Source organism: Argiope bruennichi, chromosome 2 (assembly GCF_947563725.1).
Source record: "Argiope bruennichi chromosome 2, qqArgBrue1.1, whole genome shotgun sequence".
In the NCBI taxonomy this organism is placed as follows: Eukaryota; Metazoa; Arthropoda; class Arachnida; order Araneae; family Araneidae; genus Argiope; species Argiope bruennichi.
Window position 1 is genome coordinate 21,714,849 of NC_079152.1, and position 17,613 is coordinate 21,732,461.

The 17,613-nt window shown below is 29.3% G+C and overlaps 2 protein-coding genes across 3 annotated transcripts in view; one reads left to right on the forward strand and one right to left on the reverse strand.

Annotated features, from left to right (window-relative positions):
• Positions 1-4,662, forward strand: part of LOC129958267 (zinc finger protein 474-like) — a 57,888-nt gene extending 53,226 nt beyond the window's left edge. Inside the window, exon 7 of the mRNA XM_056070601.1 lies at positions 4,549-4,662. Within this exon, the coding sequence (XP_055926576.1) occupies positions 4,549-4,570 (22 nt within the window). The 3' untranslated portion in view covers positions 4,571-4,662. The remainder of the gene's footprint in view (positions 1-4,548) is intronic.
• Positions 4,663-9,738: 5,076 nt separating this feature from the next.
• Positions 9,739-17,613, reverse strand: part of LOC129958918 (tetratricopeptide repeat protein 39B-like) — a 39,806-nt gene continuing 31,931 nt past the window's right edge. Inside the window, exons 13-19 of one of the 2 annotated variants that reach the window (XM_056071662.1) lie at positions 17,162-17,253; positions 14,651-14,812; positions 14,368-14,485; positions 14,103-14,214; positions 12,746-12,863; positions 11,645-11,761; positions 9,739-10,398 (exon numbers count right to left, since the gene is read on the reverse strand). In XM_056071662.1, the coding sequence (XP_055927637.1) occupies positions 10,140-10,398; positions 11,645-11,761; positions 12,746-12,863; positions 14,103-14,214; positions 14,368-14,485; positions 14,651-14,812; positions 17,162-17,253 (978 nt within the window). In that variant the 3' untranslated portion in view covers positions 9,739-10,139. The remainder of the gene's footprint in view (positions 10,399-11,644; positions 11,762-12,745; positions 12,864-14,102; positions 14,215-14,367; positions 14,486-14,650; positions 14,813-17,161; positions 17,254-17,613) is intronic. The other variant, XM_056071670.1, reaches the window with a different exon arrangement.

Here is a 17,613-nt window from a genome sequence, read left to right on the forward strand (position 1 = left end):
AGAAAGAGAATAACAAATCGCAAAGAATTCTATTAGAATTCTAAGAAAATATTAAAATAAAAAACTGTGAAATAAACACAAACGATTCAAAACGCTCGAGCAGATGTTTTTGGTTTCTGTTCTGACAAAATTCGTAAGCAGACGATTTTTATTGCAATAAAATAATTCAGTCAGAATTGCAAAAGGATAAATATTATTTCTTCATAAGTTCACTTTAAAAATAACACTGACTGTTTTATTAATACTTTCAACTGTAAAGCGTAATTTAATTAAATTCTTTAATTAAATTTTATTTATCGATTATTTTTAATTTTCATTTCTTACTAAATTGTTGAAGTGAATGTACAATTCAATAAGCGAAAGAAATTTTTTAAAAAATCAGTATTGAGGTTAATAGGAAAATTATTCTTCTTGTTTTTTACTTTCTCGTATACGTAGTATAGTAAAAATACAGTAATCGTCAAAAAATTAGAACTCGAGATTTTGACGAATCTCCACATTTTAGACTTGCCTGATTTCGAAAAACACAGTTTTTGGTAAATGACCGTCTGTGACAAAGATAACTGAAAAACGCTTTGAGTTAGATGGATGAAGTGGTATATGGTCTTTACACCAAATTTTTGGATTTCTATCAAACTTTGAGTAGAATCCGTTCAGAGGAAGTCTGTCTGTCCGGCCGTTTGAATATAAGTTAATACGATAACTACAAAACGAAGGGAACTGGATGGATGAAATTCAGCACACACATGTAGCATCTATAGTGTAGGCACCTACTAAATTTTGAGGGGTTGTCCGTCTATCTGTTTGTACTTTCAGAAACATATAAGGCGATATCTCAAAAACGCAATGAGTTAAATACTTGTATATTAAATTTGGTGAGGGATTTTGTAACTTGTGCAGTTTTTGAACAAATCTTTGTTTCAGTCGATTCAGAAAACACATCTACTATATAGATTTGATTTCCGGATGTTATTAACCGCATATCAGGGTTTAATCACCAAATAACTCTTCAAGGATGATACAATAGATTCAGCAAGAATACTAAATTTACACCAAATGTTAATATTCCGCAACTATTATACGTTATACTTTGCAAGGAATTCTCTGGCATGACAGGTTTATTAGAGAATATTCGAGAAAATTTTGATGAGACCACTTCCGATCCATATTGGTGACAAAGTCTGCAGCCATATCTGTGAATAATATATGATTTTGAATGGTAAGAATTTTAAGCAGCTTTTGTGACACAAAACCAACTCAAAGCAGGTGCGAACAATGTTTTTTCAAAGGTCCCATTAACCAATTTTAAGAAAGGAAAATTGCTTTGCTTTATTCTTTAATCTAAATAGCCCTAAATTTAAACATTTTCTTCCAATTTTTGCATATTTCACTTTCTTGAAACCAATCCAAAATAAGGTAAAAAATGCTGATATAATATGAAATACCTTAAGACAAATAATAAGAGTTTAGTTATATTAACATCCCGTTTTAAAGCAACACTAGGGCCGTTTTGGGACGGACTTTTTGAATCCTAGTCAGATGACGAGGATGACACCTGAGCTGGCATCACCCTCTTCAAACTTCCTTACGGAAGGTTGAAGAGTCAAGCCTAAGAATCAGGGCTAAACGTCCTCCAGCAGGAGGACGTTTAGCCCCGACGGATTTGTTGTACACCAGAGCCGCTTACACGACGTTTCTTCAGTGGAACCGGGTAACGAGCCTGAAACCCTTCGGTTTCGAAGCCGAGAGCTTACCATCAGGACACTGCGGCCCTCATCATCCACATCATATTTCAAGAAAAGTCCCCCCCCCCTGATTCCTGAGCTCGCCCTTTGTAATTTCCAGTTCCACTAACGACTTAAATTAAAGCGCTTCGTGTGAGCACTGTGTGGTCGGAAGTATCAATCGTTGAGATCTGAACTAATGACTTGCGCCGGGTACACATTATGTCTATACGTCACACTAATGGTTTTTGCTGGATGCATATATACTCGCTCATAACAGTTAAAGGGATAAAGACAATTAATCCCCAAGCTTATATTCTTCTCTTAGTCAAAGATATTACTTTTACGAGTAGGAAATGTCGCACAATTGTTTTAATAAGCAGATGAAGACGATCTAATTGCTGCAAAGATTTAAATTTGACTTTTCAAGAATTAGTGAAATCAAAATTTATCGTCGAGTCTCGGCTTCCAAGATCTCAATAATATAAAAACTACAATATTCATTTATAAGTATTTGAATTTTTAAGTAAAACTTGCTTCTGTTTTGAAAATTATATTTGTCTTACCATTTACCGTCGCACCTCAGAAATATACTTTTCAAGACTGAAATTTAAATTTAAAGAATTACTTGAGATACTTATTATACAAGAATGATTGACATTTCTGCCATTTCAATTATGAATTAGCCAAACAACTAAAAGAGGATAAATTGTATCAATAAATTTTCTAAAAAGCCTGTAATAGGAAACATCTAAACAAACAAGCAATTTTCACTAAACAATGCATGAGCGGAGAGCAAGCAGTGAACCGCTAAGAGGTATCCGCTACTGTCACATGAAAGAACGAAACACCATACGTAGAGAGGAGGTACTAAATAATTTTATTGACAACTTGTATGGCAAAATTATAGAAACTGCTCAAAAAAGCGACTGCCTGCGGTAATGCAGGCGTTACACCTACGCCGTAGTGAGCGGCGCACTTTTTCAAACACAGCCGGCATTTCTAGGACGACACCGGCAGCAACAGAAATCCTAACAACTAGGTCTTCTTCGGAGACGATGGGGCTTTCATCGACGAGACTTTTCAAATGGTCCCACAAAAAAAATTCAGACAGGAGAGGTCGCATGAGCGTAGCGCCAAGGTGTGGGACCATCCCGACCAATCCATCGCCCAGGGAATTTAGCGTCTAAAGTGCTCCACACATCCAAGCTGAAATGGGGTGGTGCTTCGTGGTGCTGGAACCACATACGAGCTTGTATGTTGGCTGAAACAGATTGAAGTAACTCTGACAACACCTGTTGTAAAAATGTGAGATATGTTCTGCCGTCAAGTCGGAATGGCAGAAGGTATGGGCCGACCAAATGGTCACCTACAATTCCAGCCCAAGCATTTACACTGAAACGCTTCTGATATGCATGGGGATGTGTGACGTACGGATTACTAAATGCCCACGCATGAAGGTTGTGCGTATTAGAAATGCCTTCACGAGTAAAGGTACATTCATCCGTGAATAACACATGAGGCTGCGCTGCTAGCTTTGCAAAAACCAATGTGCAAACTCGACACGTAAAGCATAATCTGCAGGTATCAAGACTTGTACTTTCTGTGCATGGTAGGATTGTAATCTTTCGTTCTGTATTACTCGTCAAACAGTCGAGTGAGGCACACTTACGGCGCAGGAAACCTCTCGCGGGCTAATATCCGGACGATTTTCCACTCTTTGTAGAATGTCATCTACAACTTGTGGTGTCTGCACACTTCTGCCACGCCCTTTATCATGCATGCCGGTGACAAAGGATCTCGTTTCACATAGGCACCGATGCAATTGCTGGAATATTTTTCAGTCTTATTTTCAGTGGAATATTTTCAGTACAGTCTTGCGCCGTCCAAGCATTCTTATTGAACAGACCAAACATAAAATGCATGTTCGCCTTTTCCTGATTACTGCTTACGTCGCCATACCTTCTGAAATCCACGGTAGAAATGACGATGTGTAAGAAAACTCGCGCATTATGCTTTCCATTACAGAGCCATCTAGCGGTTCTCTGCTTGCTCTCCGTCCATGCGTTGTATGGTGAAAATTGCTTGTTCAGATGTTTTCTATCACCCATTAAATTTTTGCCAATGAGTTTTGAAACACCATGTATATGAGATAATAACATATTTACAATTTTATTATGATTTTCATTTTTTAAATGTTAATTTTACCTATTTGTCAAATGTAATAAAGAAGGCCGCGGTGGCCTGATGGTAAGGTTTTGCCTTCGAAACCCAATACCCAGTAGTGTAAGAGGGTTTGGCGCACGTTTAATCTGTCGGAGCCAAATGTCCCTCCCTTTGGTGTGGTGTAGAAATTTGGATAGGAGGTTGTCCGGCTCAGATGTCGTCCTCGTCATCTGACCGCTGCTCAGAAATACGAGGCACGTTCCAAAATAACCCTAGTGTTGCTTTAAAACTAGGCGTTCATATAAATAAGCTAAAAATAAGCGAAAGTAATAAACAGTAAAATGTAATAAATTCTTATTTTGTTGTATGAAATCTGTTTCAATTCCCACAGCTCAACTTACTACAAGGCTCCAGTTTTGCTCAGGTGTCCTGGTGAAACTGGATGCAGGAAGTGTTCAACGAAATAAGATTTCACCTTTTAACAATTTATCGTTTTTGTCGATCTTTTATCTCGTAGCATTTCCGATCAAATATCCCTACGTGACTTTAGCCTATTTTAATCCTTTATACCACCTTCAGTAGTTTATAAATTGAATTTTGAATCAACCAATATTAGTACATATCTGAAGTGATCTAAAACTTTGTCTTTGTCTTTCAGACGAGCCAAGGTCAGAAGATAACACTTGGAAGTGACTGGAAAGAAATGCATAGGAATAGCGAGCTTACTCCTTCTTTTCTCACACGTCATTGTCTCTTTCTAATAAAATTTGCGAACCCTTTCTAGGGATCACGTTTTTAACATCCTTGAGAGAAACATACAGCCCAAAATAGGTGATATATTTCTAAAATTCCTTTTGTAAATACTTTTAATACAGAATGGCTTACTTGCAAATCTGTTGCTGGAAAGTCACAAAATGTTGCCACAAAAATACTAAAAAATATTAATATGATATTCTCACAGTATTGTGCAGCATTCAGAATATCGAACGATATTCCAGAGATATCGTACATTACTAATAAGGTCATGTGTAAGGACATTCACAAAATACACGCCACTTTAAAGGAGCGGAGAGGGATTTTTATAAAAACATGAAAACCTTAAATAAAAGGACTGTTTGGTTTACACATTGGACAAGTAAACGTACAAAAATTTAAAGACTTTTAAACATTATTTAAAAACAAATTTTCAAAACTTGTTGGTATGATAAAATCCGGCATTTTAGAACAATACAAGACCAAACAAGAAAAAAAAAAAATCCAAACGATTTTTAAAAGGACAGCTTGAATGGAAAAAGTTAGTTTCTCTATTATGAAAGTCAAAAAATATATTTTATGATATTATCGAATTCTCAAAAGATACAATGCAGTTCTATTTAGGTTTACCTGCCAATATATCACAAATGATATTTTTTACATCAATAAAAAATGAACTAAGTTAATTAAAAAGTATTACTTAAAAAGAATACCTTGAATAATATTTGATTTAGTTTAGTTATATTAAAGTCCCGTTTAAAGCAATACTAAGGCTATTTTGGGACGGATCTCGTACTTTTAAACCGCGGTCAGATGACGAGGACGACACCTGAGCTGGCACCCACCCCCCCTCTCCACACCAGCGGGAGGGCATTTGGTCATGCAACAGACCCCCTTACACGACTGATATTCGGCGGAATCGGGTCTAGGCTTCGGAACCGGAGGGTTCCGAAACCGAGACCTTACCACCAGGCCACAGCGGACCCTGAATAATATTTGTATGCTTATCCACAATTCAATTTACAGAATTTAAATAGTCCCCTCCCCCCACTTAAGAAATTAAGTTGAAATATTTCAGCAGCAAAATAGTGTAAAAACTTGAAAGCACTTTTAATCAAGTAGTTACCATTTGGCAAAATGGCTTCATGTCCATGCAAAAACCATTAAAAGAAAAACTGCATAATTTTTAACCTTTATTGATAATCCATAAAATATTAAATGCATGCAATCAAAAAAAACTTCAATAATATAAATAAAATAAACATAAATTTCCCATTAACATACATATACATGTATACACAAATATACACAAAAACTAAGTAATAGATGCAAAGTTTTAGACACTATTTATAAACATATACATTTGTAAACAGTAATAGATATTTATATCAATGGTTTTTCACAAATATTATTTTTTTAAATGATTTGTTCGATTACAAAATTCCAGAAAAAAAAAATGGACTTAAAAAAGTAAAAGAATTTGTACACAGATATTCAAAAAAAAACATAATACTACTGAAATAAACTATATGATCGACTAACAAAAATGAAAGAGTGTAATGAATAAATTTATTATTTTAAAATGATAGGCTAATAAAACACTTTAAACCATTCTGAAAAGTAAATGAGATTTCGTAAGTTCAAAAATATAGTTCATACATAAATGCAAAAGACAATAATCCATGAGAATTCTTTGAAACTATTTCAACTACCTCACCAGGCATAAATTGAAATTAGATCTTAAAAATATATTCTGGAAGGGTCTTTAACAAAATATTACCCTCCATTAACAATACTTACATATTAAGTGTAGTTATAATTTCTTTGAAAAATATACACAAAAGATATAGATTCAAATACAATATTTATAAACATATTAAATATTTGTACACTGTAATATATATTTTCTGTCTGTTTTTCTTAAATAATTTTTCAGTACCTGTTTACTGTATTTTATATGGAAATATAATTTGTCAATCATTATCATACAATCCTTTTCAAAGCACTTTATAATTATTCACTTCAAAAATGAAAGATTGTCTCAAATTGAGAATTATAAAAATTGTAATATTTAAAATTTTGTTGTTAATTATAATTTCTTAATACATATTTATTATTTTGAATATTGCTAAAATATAGAATGAAAACATAAAATTGTTAGAAACATGTCAGATGAAGCTGATAATGATGAAAGTAAAAAAAAAAAAAAGAAGAAAATCAGTTATAATTATTACAGAAATGAACATAAAATTAAAATATTTCTTATGACTATCATGCATTGTTCATATATATGTGTGTGTGTTATGAACATTATTAATCTACATAAAGAGAAAAAATACTAAAAACTATGGATTGAAATGTACCTGTTGAAACTCTCAGAAATTTTTGTAAAATAATTTCCAACAATAATAACTCAACTAAATAGCGAAATTTTATAAACTTAGTACTTCTGTATAATGTATATAAAAATACTGCTGTAAACAAATGTTATAGAGTAAGGTATTTTAGAATACTAGTGAAACTTGAGATTCATTTGAGAAGTAACAAAAAAGAATATTAAAGTATAATAAAATTAGCCGGATCAAAATTACAACCCATTCAAATTTGCTGATACTGAATTTATCATGTATGAACAACTAAATAGTACAATGAAAACAGAATTTTGCAATTATCAACACAATTATATAGGAATTTTTTGTTAAATATAGCAATATTTCACACACATTCTTATACAATTTCTATAATGTTAATAAAATCTTTATGTAAATAATTTGTTCTTTTAATTTTAGTCTCTGATATTAAAATATCATGTATTATATTTTTTACAGAAATTTAAAATGATGTGCAAGCATATTAATTCAAAAATGTAACAATATTTTATTTATGAATATCAAAGCATTTAGTTAATTCTCTAGAATAAAACTATAGTATGCTCAATAAATAAAGTAATGTTATTTCTACATTTAAAACTATAAAATTAAAATCTAATTAGAAAGATTAAAACTGTGATTTGAAATTAATCACAACAATTAAAAATCATAGCTAAATATTTAAAAAATAAGAAATTATAAGAATTCAAGAAAATGTTAAACTAAATATACTAAACACATATAATATAACAAAAAATATAATTTCTCTAATACATAATTAAAATTTTTATTTGTTGATTGCAATAAATTGCTTTTGGAGGGATAATGGTTATGGTAATGTTAAAATTATTAATACAAGCTCGGTTTTTTTCGTTAGATTTGAAAATGTGAGAATGTTGGCATATATTATGTTACAGTGCAAACAAAAACATCTACAATACTAATCTAATAATGAAAAAAAGAAAGAAAGATACACTCTTTGGTATAAACATCATTCTAGAATAATATAGTCAGAAAAATCACCTATTCCATATTAAAAATTAAACTATAATACTGTATAAACAATGAAAAGTGTATATACATATAGATGACTAGCATATCCATAACTTTCTGAGAATCCATTTGCTTAGAAATCAGACTCAACACAATTCAAAGAACAAACAAATCTTAAACTCAACCTTTTTGTTTAATTTTGTGTTTTTAACAAGAAAATATTAAACAAAAAGATAATATAACATGATCAAAAGCTTTTTAAAAATAATAATTTGAAATTTGAGTGATTTTATCAATGTCAAAAAAAAAAATGAAGTAACTATATTTCAAAATATGAAATGGTTAATCAAAATAGAATGAAAATAAGCATCTTCTTGTGCGTCCAAAATAAGATCTAGTGTAATTGCACATTTAATACTGAATAATATTTTCAAAAATTAAATTTATTAAATTAATTACTTTTTGCAATTAAAATATGTTATTATATATATATATTGCTGTACCAAAATACCTTTAAATAGTTTACAATAAAACACTTTCATAATGCAATGGATTTATAAGTCCTCTCTCTTCCCCTAAAAAAATACTTTGGATCACAATTTCAAATTTAAAACTAAGCTTCTAACTTTGTTCTTTACAATTCAGTACTTCATACAATAGCAAAAATTCCAATCGTTCATACCACACCAGGTTTATCTATGTCAACATATCAACTTGTAAAAAGATTACAAATACATTTAAACTACTTTGAATGTATATCATATAATAATAATTACACCAAAATTTACTATATAGAAATTAAGTGTTGTCGTTAGTTTCATGGCCAATAGCCACTACTCATTTTTGACTCCTCTCTAAGTACAAAGAAGTTTGAAAGTTAAATGTCTACAATGCAGTGTTCTATAAAGATTATTAGAATATAGAAACTAATACTGATTCTAAATTCCAAGCATTATTAATATTTCCTTAAAAATAGTGTATTATTTCTAAAAGAATGCAATACGTTACAATAGAAACTATTATAGAAAAGTAGGCATTTTTAAAATAAAAAATAGTAATACATATATGAATAGATAATGAATATAAAGATTTCATACAAAAGAAAACAAAGTAACCAGAAAAAAAAGAAAAAGAAAGCAGCATCAACTGCAGTTATTCAAAACTTTTGATAATTATCAACCTAGAGCATCTTTTATATAATTTTTATTAGTGCAGAACTCAAATAACAAAGATTCTGAAATCCACAATCCTGAACAATAATTACAAAATAAAAGATTTTAACCAAATGTAAAGAAAAAATATATATAATTATTGCAAGAATTCACAATAATGTCATAAAAGAATAACCAAAAGAGCGATACAACAGATGACTGTTATAATAAAAAAAAATTATCAATACACAGGATAAAGTCAATGAATTTCATTCATTAGTACGTTATAGAATAATGAATATTGAAATTCATCTGAAAAGTAAATCACTTTATATATGTATATAATAAAATCAAAATTAAAAATATATTTCTTTTGAATAATAAACTGATTCTTGCAGAATCATTTTAATAAAATAAATAGGAACCCAACATTAATAAATAAAAATTTAAATGTTTCATTACTTTTATCACAGACATATCTAATTCTTTGGTAATACATTTTGGTTTTAATTTTTACACAAAATATAACAACTTTTTTATTTAGTATCAAAACAAAAAAAAAACATACTTGAATTTTTAAGTACTCTTCCTTTGGATCATCTCTGATTCAAAAAGCAAAGAAAAAACTTAATATAAATAACAAAAAAAGCCAATACTTTATAATCACATGATAAAATGAGATAATTTAAATTAAAATTATAAAACTTTTTTAGAACATTATTTTTAAAATCATGTCTGGTTTAACAGAATCTGCACATATGATTAAGTCCAACAACTTCAAATCTATGAGCTGCATAGAAATAATAAAATAAATGCTTTTTTTTTTCAAGTTTACATATGATTCAGAACAAAACATAAAACCGGTACTCAATAATTAATCTAACTTGATGCTCTGTTCTTTAAAATATAAAATACTTTTGTAAGATCTATCAATAGACAAAAATAAGTTATCTTCCATCCAAGTGCATGAAGAGGTCTTTTGCTCAAGGCAGGGACACACAAGATCCTAAGTCTGAAGGTGGATGCAGAAGAGTACGCTTGGGGACTGTGGTAGGACTCTCTTTCAGGTAAGGGAATTCTGGGATATCCTCTCCTCGGCTGGGTGACGGATCAGGAGAGTGAAAGGGGGTGAGTTTTGGAGAAGGGGTGGGAATCACATGACCTTTGGCACGCAATTGATGTAGAATAGAATGGACACGGAAATGCAAAATGGTCTCCAATGGATATCTGTGATAATTGTGCCTGCAATAAGAATAATAAAAAATATGTGCGTGCTCGTAAAAACCAAAAATTTGGATAAATTTTAATCAAGATACATGAAAAACTATTCAAAATATTCTTGCATGTTTAGCATGGCATTTCAAACACAGTTTTTGTAAATTTATATTTCCATAATTTTAACTTTTAATATTATTTAAAGAATTCTTCATTTTCAAGTTTTTCATATTTTATTTTTGTAAATAGATAATTGAATTTCAAAAAATTTGATATAAAATATAATAATTTGATATCTTTGAAAACAGTCTTCAACCAGAGACAGTAAAATCCTATTATCTCATCCTAAGAATCTACTATAATATCCATGAAGAATAGCCAGAATCATCTTAATGATTTCGTTTTAAAATGTCATAGCATACTGAAATCCAGTATAACTGAAATATTTTTCATCTAAAGAATACAAGTTGCAATAAAAAATTTATAAGCATAAGATCTGCATCAAATGATAGATCATCAAAAAAATGAATTAATATTAACAATATTGATGTTAAATAAATACACAAAGTCCTTTACTGTACATTTAACCAAAATAATTTTTGAACCGAAGTATCTTTAATCAAAGTAATTTGATTAGCATAAATATCTTCCCAAATTTGTCTTTAAAAAAATGAAAATAATTTCAACCTAGAAGAATAGAAAAATTACCATAAACTACAGTTGTCAGTCTGTGAAATTTTCAAACAAAAGGAGTTATTAGCTTCATTTTTGGTTCAACAAAAAGGAATTTATGAACTCATAAACCATTACTTGAACTTGTATGAATAAAACAGGTATTAATTTTTCTAATATTCTGATAAAAAATGCTTTCACATCAATATATCTTCTCATTTTTTTAACCTCTTAAGCTAAAGTAATAAAATATATAAACTAGTCTTGTGAAACCTTAATTTAATAATAATTTTCTGATTAGAAGAAATTTGTTTCAAATAATCTTTGGATTAAGAAAGCATAACAGTCAAAAGCACAATTAGGAATTTCAAAACTAGTAATTTGCATAATATATTATTTGTACAAAACCTTTTTAAGCACAACTTTTTTTCAAAACTTTCCTTGTATATAGAGAGATTTTTAATTATAAAAATTAGTATCTGTAAGACTTTTCTTTTTTCATTATTACTTTGAATCATGAATAAAAACCTTAAATTTCAACACTGAACTGATTGCACAGTTAAAGTCTGAAATTCATATTATAAATATACTAAAAATATACCTTGCAGGCTCCAACAATTCTTTAGCTTCCACTGGTTTAGAATGTTTGATTTTTATCTGAGCTAACTCACTCATAGCAAAAGGTACCAAATAGATGTCTTCTTTGATTCTCTTCTCGCTAAAAATTACAAGGCAATATTAATAAATAAGTAATCAAAACGGAATATAAAATAAGAGTGAGGAAGTTGTCAGTTTTTAAGGAAATAAATAAATATGATGATAATATTTTGGCCCATTATTTTGATATTAAAATATTATTACATAGCAATTTTTAAACATTTGAAACATAAATATAAGAAATGAAATGATCAAACAAATGAAATCAAAAGAAAGAAATGATTAATGGTCAAAGAAGAATTATAACAATTTTTTTAATGGCAAGTCCTAGAATCTAAAGTAAGAAAATTTCAATATATTGAGAAAAGAATATGTTACAATTATTTATATCAACAGAGATAAAATTTTATCTGCATATACTATTTGTAAATTAAAAGTTTTCATTTATGAATACAATCACACTTTGCACTTTTCATCTCATTAGAATGAAAGCTTTTTGAGATAAACTATTTTTTGTTTCTTTTTATTAGTTTTAATCTTAATCATATTGTAAAAAAGACATAAATCAATCATTATTTATGAAATTTTATATTAATCAATATGAAATAAAGTGTAATATTTCATGCAACAAAAGGTAGAAAATACTTATTTATAAAGACTGAAAATAAAACATGATGAAAAATTATTTTATAAATGATTTGAGTATTCATTTTTCTTTGCATTTATTATTATAGCAAACAGTGGTCTCAGCTTTCTGCAACTATTTAGACGAATTCTGAGTTCAATATAAGTACTTTCATATGAAAAATCAAGATTATTAAAACTAATTAAATGCAATTTATTTCCTTCAAAGTTATATACTCCCATGTAAATAACAGAAAAAAAAGCAGACTATATTGATAAGAAGAGGCAAAATCTTCAATCTTTTCATTTATCATCATATTAGAATCATAATCACACAAATGCATTTATTTAAGCAAAAGCCCACAATTAAAGAAATCATAAATCATGAAGCTTTAATGAAAAACACTTAGAAAAATCTCACCAGGAAATTATTTCCCTAAAGCAATCTTCTGCCTGCATATGTCTGTTTAAACTTGTGTAACACACACCTCTCAGCAGCAAAATGAGGCAGTAATCATCAAGAGGTCTGTTCTCAATATCTAAGAATAAAGGAGAAAAATGCATACAAATGAATAATGAATTTTTGTTTCTTAAATTTGACCTTTAAGTATTATTTGATTAACTTAATTATCAAATGATTTAGAACTGATGATTAGTAATCAATTTTAAGCTCATTTATTTTCCATTTGAAAACAAACAATTTTAGAATGTAATTATTTTAATATTTATCTGAGTGAAGTTTCTTGTTTCAAATTAATAAGCATTAATATTTGTGAAGGGTAAAAATATTTATTTTTTTTAGTCCGCTTAATGAGATTTTTTTTCTTCTTGTTATTGCTGAAAAAATGATTATTAATTCTTTAACTTTGTGATATCTTTATTTTTAAGCTAATCAACAATGTATTAATTTGAATATAATATCTATTAATGGCAAGAAAATTTAAGGAATAATGTATCTTCCTTACATAGAAAATACTAATATATATATATATATATATATACACTTTGAATTATTAACACACAGATAATGAAAAACATACATCACAGTTTTATAACAAAATAATAAATTTAAGGCAGAATCTAGTCAACATGAAAAGTTTCATGATTCTTATTTAATTTCCACAATTATCCTTTTTTTAAATATTAAAACACTTTCACACTAATAAATAATCAGTAATCAAAATTGCAGTTATTAGTTAAATTAATTATTTGGCAACAGAAATGTGTAGGACAGTTTGTCAATAAGTGAATTAACTTATCTTTCTTTGAGAAAGTGAGTACACATGATGTTCATTTGAATACAAAAAGTGTCATGCTATGCATCCAAGAGACATTTGAGAATAAACAGCTTTCCTTCTTCATAGCTGCTGTAACTTGAAGATGTAATTTCATGTGATTTTATTGAACAGATGAAACAAAGAGTAAATTTTGAGTTCTCTTCAACATTCTGAACCTGACATTAATTTATTTTCATAGGGAAACATGAAATATAATATTAAGAGCACAGAAATAATCAAAAAACAATACTTTGAGAAAATCCATTGAAAGAGAATGCATTTAAATATGTTCAGATCCATTTAAAATTAAGTTTATTATAGCACTTCAACAATATCAATCGACAATTCCTACAATTGACAAAATTTACAATTGTGTAAATTAATTTGAATAATGAAACTCTGAAACTTCATAACTGTTCATGTAACAAATAATCAAAATAAACATTTTTTTTTTTTTTTTTTTGTAATACGCTGGATATATAGAAAATCAACTTTTCATACCTTTGGCATCTTCCAAGGTAGAAAATACATTATTAACTCGACAAAGAATATTTTCTGTAAGCTCTCGAGATTTTGCAATCATTGGAAAGCTATTCCATATATAAAGAAGTTCCTGTAAAATAAGCAGATATTTCAAATTACCAGTACAAATTATTTTAATTTATTTTGTTTTAAGAAAGTAGAAATTACTAATATATATAACAGCACTTTTTTTACTACATGAAAAAAATTGAAACAAAATCCAAAAGAAAATTTTACCACTTACCAAAGCTGGAACAATAAGACGACCTCCTTGAGATGCAAATTTATTTGATTTCCTTACAACATATTTTTCAAGTGGAATAGATTTTCCAGCCAATCGTTGTTTTAAACTCGGTACTTTCCTATTTTAAAGATGATAATTTTTATAATATAAAGGAATTAAAATATAATTTTTAACAATTACAAAACAGAAAAATATTTTTAAAAACAAGATTAAAAAATAAAACATTTTGCATTGCTTTTTCACATGTCTGAAAGTGAATAAACATCAAACAAAACAAACTTACGCCATAAGATCTGTGATGGTGTCTCTCAATTCTGGATGTCCTTCCTCCATCATCATATATAAAATGGATGCATGGACATAAGTGTAGATGGCTGGTGACCACTTACACTCATTTCGAAGTATATCAGAGCATTCAGAAGCTTCCTTCCAATCACACTTAAAGCTGATAATAAAGAATAGAATATTTTGAAACAAAGAATAAAAAGAAATGTTCCTGAGCAAAAAAACAAATTTTCAGCTTCAAATAAAAATATTTGAAATGCAATTAACCTTAGCTGTCCATTATACAGGATGGCCACAAATTATTTCAGCCAATAGAATTACATATTATGCATAGTTATATATATATAAAACACTGAGGGTACACATTATAAGACAATGAAATGCACATATTTTTGTTTACTTACCTTGAAAATGTTAAGTATGGCTGCTTTCAAATCTATACTTTTGAAAATGCCCCATTAGAAAATAAGTTATTTCCATTTTGTGGTAATCTTGCTCACATTGATCAAAAATGTCATTCAGATTTTTTTTTTCTGCTCCTATGCTATTTTTATGGTGTTCATAAAAATTATAATGCAGAGGAATTAATTTCCTAAGCTCACAGATAGTATTAGCTTTTTCAGCACTGTCTCGGTAATAATTAGAACATGGAAGTAAATTATACTTCACACAGATGCAGATTTAAAACATCTAAAGCCATATGCATACTTCAGATATAATACTGTAGCGGATTGTAATGAGCGAGGATAGAACATGGGACCCTGTGGTTTGCAGCCAAGTAACAAGACCACAAGACAAAAGCAATTGCCCGTGTTTCATAACTGTTATCTGGCTTGTAAGCTTTCCACCACAGTACTCTCCCAGCAGTGAGTCAGACGTGAGACGAACGATATGGCTGTTGAATGGAGATATATTAGCTGTTGAGTCTAATGCGCCGTTTGAGTAATGCCAAACGTTTTGGCGAGCGTGTGTGAGTGAGTGGTTACTGTTGCTGATGCAGTTGCGCCAGGTGAATCTGATGACTTTGGGTTGCTGCATCAAGTGAATCTGATGACTTTGCATTGCTGTGGGTAGATGGCACCACAACAGCTGTACGAAGGTTGAAGGTTCATCGTCCGAGGTCACCATTGTAGCGAATTGTTATAAGCGAGGATAATTAGGCTTATAAGCTTTTTACTACAATACAAAAAATCTATTACCACTGAACTGGTAACTTTAAAAAAAGAACTTATGGGTCATTTTACCATGAAAAGGATATTTAAAAAGGAAAAAAATTGAATGAATTATAATTTAGAATGTTTGAATTGGAAATGAGCCTATCCATGATACAAATCCAGACTACATGGAATAACATATAACATACTATATTATTTGAATGGGCTTCTCTTTCCAATCTGTGTTATTCAGTTAGTGTTATTCAAGTAGGCTTAGTAATTAAGAAAGATATGTTCAACAAATTATTTAATAAAATAAAAAATATTATTTTCAACTGAAATTGAATTCTTTTGGCTCCTTTCATTTTGAATTTCAAAATCAAAGCAGTCGAGAGAATTTTAGATTTCATTTATCATAATGAGGCGATATGAACAAAATGGCATTCAGAAATATTAATATAAGTATTCTTAAAAGTAGCCCATAATAATTTACTATAATTGCACTGGAACAAAATGCTCTTGAGCTCCATCATGGCATATAAAATATAATACTGCAATTTTGACTACATATTTTTGTGGATTAGTAGGCTATTTCAATAAATTTGAACATTCTGAACTAGAAAAATTTAGCATCTTATCAGAATCATAATTAGAAATTTGAGCTCTAATGGGCCAGCAAATTACCTAACTAATAATATTATTGAATATGGAATGTGATAAAAGCATTAAATATGATGTAATATTATGAAATAGAATGTGGCTACTTATTTTATCATTAGTAATATAGGTAATTTCTATTACATGAATAGATTAGGATTTTTTTACTGATTGTCTTGGAATGGATTTTTGTGAGCTAATCGAATGATTGCCCTCCGAATTGATATTATACCTTCAAGGTTTTAAACTAAAGAATGTAAGCTTATTATTGAATGACATTACTTAAATTACTTAAGCATATTATCAGAAACATGCAATCAAACTATGAATGTAGAGTGACGGATATCAAGTAAGTCCCCATGCCTAGTCAGGTTAGCCATAGATAATATAGTATTGAGAACAATGTACATTGAAAACAGACCTTATTACAAACATTTCAGGTACAACAACATTATAGTGGCCCCAGAAGAAATGTGTGCATGCATTTGGAAAAATTTTTATCCTTGCCTTAAGGTGCCATTCCAGAAACAAAATGAAAAGCTATGAGCCAAACTAAAAGCTCTCAAAAAATGTCCAATGTACATAGTATGCGGCAGATGAAGTTTATCATCACATTTCTTATAAATTTAAAATCAAAATGTGAATACTCTTTAGAAAATATTTAAATAGAATATTTATAAAAGGAAATAATATATTACCAGTGACACCACAGCAATTCCCAGTAACAAAGATAGTGGAACTGCTTCCACTCTTGTTGAACATTGATGGAAAGTTGATATGTACTGATAGCCTAAAGGATATTCATATATTCAAAATATTTGTAAAATGATATTTGAAAAGCATATTATGGATATAAAAATGATTTCATTTATTTTACAAATCTTGCAAAACTAATAGGAGTTATAACAAAAGGAAGGCACTCAGAAGTATTCCACATTCTGCATTTAAAAAAAATGCTTTGAATTGTAACTGTTTACAGTTGAAAGACATGCCATTTTAGAAACAATTCCCAAACAATCACATTTTATGGTCTCTTATGTCAAAATCGATGTAGTATTTCATATTTTCTTCAGATCCCAATATTTATGATAGTAATTGGTTTTTAATCTGAATTTGAAATAAATATAGATTAAATGCTAAATAGAATTAA